The sequence below is a fragment of the Manis javanica genome, chromosome 5, assembly GCF_040802235.1.
Source record: "Manis javanica isolate MJ-LG chromosome 5, MJ_LKY, whole genome shotgun sequence".
NCBI lineage: Eukaryota > Metazoa > Chordata > Mammalia > Pholidota > Manidae > Manis > Manis javanica.
In genome coordinates this window covers 85,948,617-85,957,697 of record NC_133160.1, presented here as the reverse complement: position 1 = coordinate 85,957,697, position 9,081 = coordinate 85,948,617, and the positions used below count along the sequence as shown (strand labels likewise).

At 45.9% G+C, this 9,081-nt stretch overlaps 1 protein-coding gene across 8 annotated transcripts in view; it reads left to right on the top strand.

Annotated features, from left to right (window-relative positions):
• Positions 1-383: 383 nt before the first annotated feature.
• NPNT (nephronectin) overlaps positions 384-9,081 on the top strand; it is a 72,507-nt gene continuing 63,809 nt past the window's right edge. The window contains exons 1-2 of one of the 8 annotated variants that reach the window (XM_037020153.2): positions 384-895; positions 3,139-3,239. In XM_037020153.2, the coding sequence (XP_036876048.2) occupies positions 825-895; positions 3,139-3,239 (172 nt within the window). In that variant the 5' untranslated portion in view covers positions 384-824. Of the gene's footprint in view, positions 896-3,136; positions 3,240-9,081 lie in introns of those variants that run through there. The other 7 variants (XM_037020150.2, XM_037020151.2, XM_037020152.2 and 4 more) reach the window with 7 other exon arrangements.

Genomic DNA, 9,081 nt, shown 5'->3' with positions numbered 1-9,081 from the left:
CGCTGTCCTATTGTGCTGGAGTTGAGCTGGCAGAGAAACAAACAGTCTGCACGTTCTATAAACTCAACTGGAGAACCCAACATTTCTTTCGGCTGGTTACAAAATTAAAAATATGCCTTTGCCAACTCTGCGGGAGAAGCCAACTCCCAGAGTTTGCCTTTGCTAATTTGTCCAAGTCGTGCTGTGGTTTTAATGAATACAGACCCTGTTCCGCTCAAGCTCCATAAACCTCTCTGGTCTTGGGCTTTTCCGCCCTGCGGTGAAAGCTACGGCGCGCCCCTGCGGTCACCACCTGCTCGGGCGGAACCCGCGGAGCGCGCACCTACGCCCCGGGCCCCTTTCCTCCCCGCCTCACCCTTTCCTGCCGAGCACCCTGCTTTCCCTTGCCCTGGCCCGGCTTGCAACTTTCCTTCCAGCCTGGCGCTCGCCCCACTTGGCTGGCCCCCAAGGGACGCTGCCTTCCTTCTGCGCCCCCGCCTTCCAGCTTCCCGCTCAGGGGCCGCGAGCCCTGCCCCTGGCCCTGCGCTGGAGGGCGGCTAGTCGGGCGCGCGCGCCCCCCGTCCGCGGGCCCCTCCCCGCCCGCGGCGCAGCTCCCCCTGCAGCACCTCCCCTCGCTGGGAGGGAGCCGGAGGGGGCTCCCGGCGCCGCGGCGCAGACCTGCTCGGGCCGCGCGCCGCGCCGCTCTCCTCCCAGAGCGGCGGCAGTAGCGGCGGCGGCCGCAGGGGGTTCCCGGCGCCCGCAGCTCCTCCTGGGAGCCGAGCGCGCCTCTCCTCGCGCCCGGCATCCCTAGCCAGATCCCCGCGCGCAGCTGCGCGGCCGCCAACATGGATTTGCTCCTTGTGCTGGTGCTCGGGTCCTCGCTCTACCTGCCGGCGGCCGCGGAGTTCGACGGGAGGTGAGTCGGACCCCAGGGCGCCCTCTCCTCCTCCCGTCTAGCGCTTCACGCTGCCTGTCCGGGGGTCCCCTCTCCCTGCTGGGTTGCACCATCAAAGAGGCGCTCACCCCTTCCAGAAGATGGGCCACCGCACAGACTCGGCGGGAGGAGAGCCGTCGAAGCGCCGTTTTGGCCGGTGGTTGCCCAGGGTTGGGGAGGGTGCGTCCCCTGCGAGTCCCGGAACCCAGTCGCGGCTCCCGGCGGGGCGAGCCGCCCACCCTCGGCTCCCAGCTTGGGAATTAGGGCTGCGAGGGAAGAGAGGCTCGAGCCCGGCGCCGCGGCTCCGAGGACGCGGGGGAGCCGCCAAAGCGCAGCGGATGCGCAGGACATCCCCGGCCAGGAGCTCCCGCTCTGGGTTTAGAGGGCTCTTCGGTGGGGAACTTCCAGGTGGTCGAGGTCAGATCCCGGCTTGGAGCTGTCGGCGCCGCTCACACAGCCGGTGGGGGCGAGAAAGAGACTGGGTCCAGAGGGACCCATTTGCCTTGCAATTGGTTTTCTTGAGGGAGGAGACTCAAAATAAGGACTGAGGTTGGGGAGTGCTACGTGTTTGTGCGTGTGTGTGTGTGCGCGCGCGCAGGCACACAGCTCCCGTCCCGAGCCCTGGGGCGAGCCCGTCTGCTGCGTGCTCTGACAGGTTCCGACAACCCCAGGCCCGTCGCCGCTGTCACTCAGTCCGTCTTCCAGCGGCAGCTCTCGGCGCTCTCCTCCCCGCCGCCGGATCCGCTCCGGCGAGTGATTGAGTGTGTGTGTGCCTGTGTCGGGAGGGAGGACTTGCTTGGTTACCCCACCAACGTGCATTGACAGACCAGACCCGCCCCGAGCGCCGATCGCTACCTGGTTGCGCAGACCTGGCAGGAGTAGCCAGCAGAGATTTTAACCTGGGTCACAAGCCATCCAGTCTTCCTCTTTCAGAGACCCCCCTCCGCCCCCGCCAAGTATCTCCCGGCGCAGCCTTTAAAGACTGCCGCACCTGTTTTACTTGCAATCTTGGAACCAATCAATTCCACGACTGATTGGTTTTCTTGTACCTGGAGAGGAACCAAAAGGAACCAGTAGAGCGCTGAGAGAGAAAAGCGCAACCGCTTGTTATCACCTGGTCGGAGGAAATAGAAAGTTTGGGGTTATTTTGTACTTTGGGCTTGGGGGAGTAAGGGGGAGATAAACGAAAGGGGAACTGAAAAGGTTAGGAGCGGTTAAGTAAATATGAGCTGTAAAGCAATCCTTGGCCTACACTCGGGTATGTTGTGCATTTCTTATATGCACGTTTGCAACAAGAAATAATAATTTGAATTTGAATCAAGAAAACATGATTATGAATAAGTTTTCATGAAGCTTTTAAAAGATGTCTATGTCTAAAACAGCCTATCAAAATAATGATCCTCTGTGGGTAAAAAGCCATTTAGGTGTGAATCTAAACAAGGGAATGATTTACCAAATAAAGTGTCAAAGTGGAAGCTGGTGGATATCGATATTCTGAAATTGAGTAATTTCAGAGTCTTTATATTATTGAGGAAGGTAACATGAATTGTTGATTCAAGGAAGTTTCAAAGCACAAGGAAACTTGAGATGGTAGCTGCACTTTAAACTCTCCGTTTTAAGCAGACTTCTTTTCCTAGTCCTTTTTTTTTTTTCTGGGAACTTTTTCAGCCACAGAGTCATATCTCAAAAAGAGTTCTGGTTCATTTGAGTTTGAGGAAACTCTCCGCTTTCTGCTCCTTCCCAAATCTTTTTATAAGGTAAGAATGTAAGGCAGAAAATGTTTTTCTTTCTGTTTTACATGTTTTATATCATCTCAGTTTATGATGAAATTGATCAAGTTTTTCCTCCAGTAACAGGTGTCCTCCATGAGGCATCTGTTTTATTTCAAACTTCAGAAACCAACCTGTGAGTGGCAGCCTTGAGAATTCTCGGTTTTTAGCTGATGCTATTTCAATTTGAAAAAAGATCTTCCTCTCCCTTTTCCTCTCCTATTCCTGTCCTGTGTGTGTCTGTGTGTGTGTGTGTGTGTGTGTGTGTTAGTGTCTGAAATGTGAAATTAAATCATAACAGAACTATTTCCTTCATCCTTAAATTTCTGCAGACGTGATGGAGTTCCTAAAAAACTGTTGGATATTGATTTAAATTTTTTATTCTGAAATTATAACAAAGAGGAAATGAAATTTTAACTTCAAAATGTATTTATTTTTAATCTTTTTGTTTGATAGGTGGCCCAGACAAATAGTGTCATCAATTGGCCTGTGTCGTTACGGTGGGAGGATTGACTGCTGCTGGGGCTGGGCCCGCCGGTCATGGGGACAGTGTCAGCGTGAGTATCATCCCCCCGGGACCTCCGCGTCCTCGGAGGTGGGGCTCTCCATGGTCATTCATGGCTTCACTCTGCACACCAGTGGGCTCATTCCTGAGCAAGGCTTGGTGGTGTGGTTCTGACATGGGAATTTTCTTTTCCTGACTCCTTATTCTGCCCCGTTTCTAACTGAGCCCCTTGGAGTAAGGTATTAGTTTTGTTATGCACAGAGAGCCACCCAGGATGCTCATTTTAGCATTTCTCCCCAATATCTCCACCTCCTGTCTGCTCATCCCGCTTACTCTTTTCCTTGCTCCAGGCTCTGAAATGGGGGTAAGATAATGAGTCTAGACTGTATTTACACTAAACAGACTGAACTTCATAGCACTTATAAATCCTTACCATAGCTGTTGTGGAAAGTGGCCTATTTGTAAATCTTTTTTTGAAGTGAAATTGTATTGACTGTGTTCTCAAGGGACCACCCACTATAATCAAAAAATAGATTATACCTCTGGACACCTCTGAGAAAAACATCATTATTAAGTTCTCTAAGTAAGCAGCATCATGTATTAAGTGCCAAATCAGAACATTGATTTTTACCTCTTCTCTGGATATTTTAATGGTAGAAATCAGAGATGCAGCATGGAAGTTTGAGAAATTTATTCCTAGCATTTCTTTTTGGATCTCAAAATTTTATCTTACATACCCTACAAAAACATCTGCTAATGATCCAGTAAATTTCTAGGGCATCTTTAGAGTGCTAAGTTGGGATGTCTGGTGAGATGAGGGCACCTAAGCTGAGTTCCATATAAGCCACTGTGTTATTGCTAGTGAGAAAGGGGTTTAGAGGACTAGAGAAGTGCAGTTAGGAAGGCTGGGTTTGGAAAAGGAGGAGCATCCTTAGAGATGTGTTGGCAGTGTGAGGGAGCAGGTAGAAACACTAGGAGTTTCCTCAGCTATTGTAATCTTTGAGAATTCCGCACGATATCTGTCCTTAACTTTGTGAAGGAGGGAGAGTAGAGTCACAGGTTGACGTCCCTGGTTGGGGACGTTACCCTGGTTAGGTAACAGGAACTAATATTTGCCTGCCTGCTTTCTGCAAGCGACGGGGCCAGACCTTTTGCACAGTTGGGTCGTTGCATCTTTTTGTAAAGGGAGAGGTCAGTAACTCCAGTTGCTGGTAAACGAAAGAACTGGGCAAACTAATGTGTCCCCCACTGGTTAGTTTACATTGTTAAGGGGAGATGGTCAAAAAGAAGAGTGTTACCTGGTGGAATATAGTCTTCTGCTAGTCCTACGACGATGTCAGAAGTGTTTGCACAGCTGGAGGCCACAGGAACAGGATCTGAAGAGTACTCAGGCTTTGGCAATCAGAGGGTAAGGAGAGGACCCTGCTCTTAGCCCATACAAGACACAGGCCTTTCCCAAATAAAAAATGAGTAGTTTCTTTGCAGGAATGGAGATAGATGGTTTCCTCCTTCTTTGCTGCCCTAAGTCACAGATATCCCATAGTGAATGTGGACGTGCTCTGGGTATGTGCAGGTGCCCAGCCCCACCCAGGACAAGCTGCCTGCTGGCGGGCCCTGAACACAGCGGGTGCACGTACCTGGAGGCAGAGGCATAGGAGGACAGATGCTCTCCGCCAGATGTGCTGAAAGAATTGCGAGGAGAAAATTCCTCTGTCTCCTAGAGGTCAGCTGATGGTGGAATTTCCCAGAAAGAACCTCCAGGAGCTGTCCATGTCTCTTTACCATGTAATTACATTTTCACTAGTATCCACCAGAATGGCAAGTCTGACTTTGAGTGAGTGTACAGACCTTTCAAATTACTGTGGCCTTAGAAAATGTAAACATCCAAGCAATTTCCTACTGTTTCACTTTATGCATTGTTGCTTTCTGAGCAAATATGGGACACTATTTCATTAACTTCTGTACCTTCATTTTGTTTCCAAAAGAATGCAAAGTGGGCAAATTTGATAGTATTTATAGTATTTGATAATATTTGATAGTATTTATCTTTTCCTTCTTGTTACTCCTCAAGAATATGAGGAAGCTGCAATATGACATGAGTTAATTATTGAAATGGTAGTGTTGTAAAAATGTGTAAGATGGTCCTGTACAGATCACAGTTTATCTTCACTTTGATTTGGTGAAAGTTTGAGAGGACAGCATATGAAGGAACATGGGCTCTGGAGCTAGCCTGCCTGGGTTTAAATTCCAGTGTCACCTCTTATTATATGACCTTGAGCAAGTCATTTAACCTCTGTGCTTAATTTTCTTCATCTCTAAAGTGGATCTAAAATAGCACAATACCTCATAGGACCATATGAGTTGTAAATGAGTTATTTGTAAAGCACTTAAAACTATTCCTGGCCCAGAGTAAATGCTGCGTATTTGGTAAAATTAAAGAAATATAAAGGACTACTGCTATGGAGACAGTGTTACAGGATTGAACATCTCGTGCTGTCAGAATCTTTGTTCTCTAGGCATGACACATGTATTTTTTTACATTCATACTGCCAAAATACAAAATGGTTCCTAGGTCCTCTGTGTTACAGTAAAATGAAATGCCTTTATTGAGAATGGGCTAGGTGGATCTTTACCATTAATATGGCAGATGGCAAAGTTGTAAAAATGAGCACAAAGATGGATGTTCCCTTGGGTGAGTTTCATTTTTCTAGGACTTCAGAGGGTCTGAATGGCTCTTGTCAGCTCAGAGTTCCCTCTGTTTTTGTTTGTCTATAAACAGGTAGAGGAATGTGGGGTGAGAGGTCAGCTCCAAGTGGGAAGAACAGCATCAAAAAGGCTTGTTAAGAACAAATGGAAAAATCCTGATTAGTTTTTAACAAAAGATTTTGTGAAATGAAAACCTTCATCAACACGTTATTCCAGGAAAATGCCCTGCTGTTCATGAACAATAACGTGGTAATGGATCACCCATAAAAATTCCAAAGAACTTCTGGGAAATTTAAAGTGAAAAATGTTTTTGCCTTTCTGACCCTTAGATAATCTGGGTTCTTTCCCGTGAGGAGCATTCTCCCTTCCTTACAAAGGTGCCCTGGTTCTCGGTTTTTGGAATGATTCACTTTGGAATTTTCCTTCACATCAGTCCTGCAAAGAAAAAGGAAACTATTCCCCAGCTGTACACAGAACGTCCCAATTTATCCCTCTGAGGATGTATGTGTAAATTGCGGGGATGGGGGTGGTGCCCTCCTTGTTCTCTGTATCAGATCTCATGCCCTTGTGTGAGTGCTTATTCCATTTGGTTTAGCATCACGTGAGACATTGGCTCAATATTCATGGGAGTCAGCTCTAAGTATTTACACACAAAGTGCTGCCTTTCATTGTCACACACTCCATCCTCCCCACTTTCACGGACTTGCTGGGGGAGGACACCTTGCAGGGGCTTGTGGTGCTCAGCCTCTGCCCTGGCTCACTGTGTCTAACCAGGAAGCCACACTCAGCCAGACTTCCCATCTCTCCCTCTGAAGCTTAGGAAGAAGCAGAGGCTGTGCACACAGGTATAGGAAGCTGTCCTCCTGCTTCTTGCCTGGGCCACCAACATGTACTCCAGCTTTCTGGCCTGCCTGTGGGGGAGCATGATCTACCCCAGAAATGGGGCACTGGGGGTGAGGGGCTGTTTTCCTAGTTCCCTTACAGGCCACACCCTGACCTCCTTTCCATTAGTTGATTCTTTGCTTTGTATTCCTGACTTGTTCTCACACTGTGATCTCTGGTTTTTTAATTGTCTTTGGCTTTATCCCTTTTGACTGTTGATGTAGCTTCTTTACTGTAAGGTGAAATAATTCTTGATGTGTGCTCTTAACACACTGATGGTTATGTATTTACAACAAAGCACCTTACTCAGATTGTCACAGAATGTGTGTATCTTGCTTTATAATTATTCTGTTTCTCAACTTTTTCATCATATAAATGGCACACTTCATTCCAATTATTCTAACAATTTCTCTATTCTTACCAAGCAGAGATCTCTGAAATAAAGACATCCCAGACTTTGTATATTTAATTTAAATAGCTGTGCATGCCATGGAACCAGTTCTTCACTAAAAGCACTAGACAATTGGGACACCTGCATTGAGCCCTGGCCTTTTTTATATCTGATTAGCTGTTTAACATTTCTCAGCTGCAGTTTTCCTGTTTTACAAGCAGACTTCTAAGGTGCATTGCAGCTCTGAAATCCATCTGAGAAATTCCTTACTGTAGAAAAGAGTGCATAGGATCTAGATACTGTATTTCTATAAGGTTGTCTTTTTCTTTATTTGGAGATTTTGCTGTATATGTGGCTATGACAACAGTGTTTCTGTTGAAAGCACTTAATAGAGGTGTGAAGAAAAACTCAAAATACAAGTAGTTCCAGGTTTCAATAAAACTCTTCAGTTTCTGACTTCTTTGGCTGTCAGTGAGAAATTTGTGGTTTCTGAAGGAAATTATGTGAATTAGAGTTTTGTATCACTTTTCCTTACAACCAGGCAAAAGGCAGATGGTTTTATGTTTCTCTGGAGATTTTGGAAATATATAAAACCTATACCTAGAGTTCAATTTTGCTTTATTAGTTCTAAACCTTGTTTCCACCTCCTCCCTGAGGTTAGAAAAGGTTACAACTGTACAGATGTCATGTAAAGTGAAAATTTTGAATTCTTATCAATGTTAGATCCTGTACAGGTTAATTCAACAGAGGGACTGAGAAACTAATTCATGCTGAAGTTATTTTGGACTTGTCAAATAATTGTCTAATGATTGTAGAAAGAAAAATGAGCAAATTGTTAAATTAATTCTTTTTTATTTCAAAGGAAAAGCCTTAGTTTATGCAAGTAAATTTAATTTAGTAAATGGAACATTTAAGTTTCATGTTTCATTCCTTACTTGTACCTGGGTTCAGAAACAGCCTCATAAATGAAACATGATTTATTAATTTTTTCTCCCTATGCTGGTCATTGGCTTCCTGTCACTAGTCACAAAATTATATAGGTTATACCTTTATTGGATTATTTAGATTTTGAATGCTAAAATCATCAAGAGTAAATAAATACTGGAGTTGTCTTTGAAGGCCACACAGTATCTCCAGAAGGAGGCTGTGCCTGGTGACTAGCTTCCCTTTGTAGTCAACAACTATGGCAATCCCACTGGACAGGAATGAGCATTTTATAGATAAAGCTTTTCTGTCCTGCACAGTGGCATGTACCCCAGGAATAACTGGGGGTCTCAAGGCAGGTTGTGTTGCCCAGAGCCACACGGAAGGTTGCTGCAGATCCTGGGAGAGCTTCCTGGAGCTGAGCACACACACTTGACTGTCTTAATGTTTATTAGCTTCCTTCTCTAATTTTTGGGTGAGAATGTAGACTCAGGTTCTTTCTTTCTCTGTCTTTCTTTTTTTTAAGGTAGGAATAAAAGTAAGGCAGTGGGCAATCATAACTACTCTCTGCACTACACCTGAATTGCCATGTCCCTGGAAAGTGAAGTTTTTTATTAAGATTCTTCAACCAGCACTTTCCATGGAAAGGTTATTTAAGAACACCATATACTTTGGGTAACTTCAAGTGGTCTTGGAATGTAGATTCCAAACTAAGGTGAAAGCAGTTTGACCTCTTCAAGCAGGGAGTTCTGAGTGTGTGTAAGGGAAAGAAAAGTTTCACAGAAATTACTTCGGTCCTTCATTCTTTTCCCCCACTAAAGCTGATCTTTATATAATACTGTGACGATTTACTTATTTCCTAAGAGCCCCTCACAAAGTTCATCTGGACAGGTCTTAACTTTCATAGCTTATTAGACATTTTAGTACTTTGCAAGCTGGGAGGTCACGACAAAGGGAAGTAAGTGCTTGAGCTGCCTTCAAATCCCTGCCA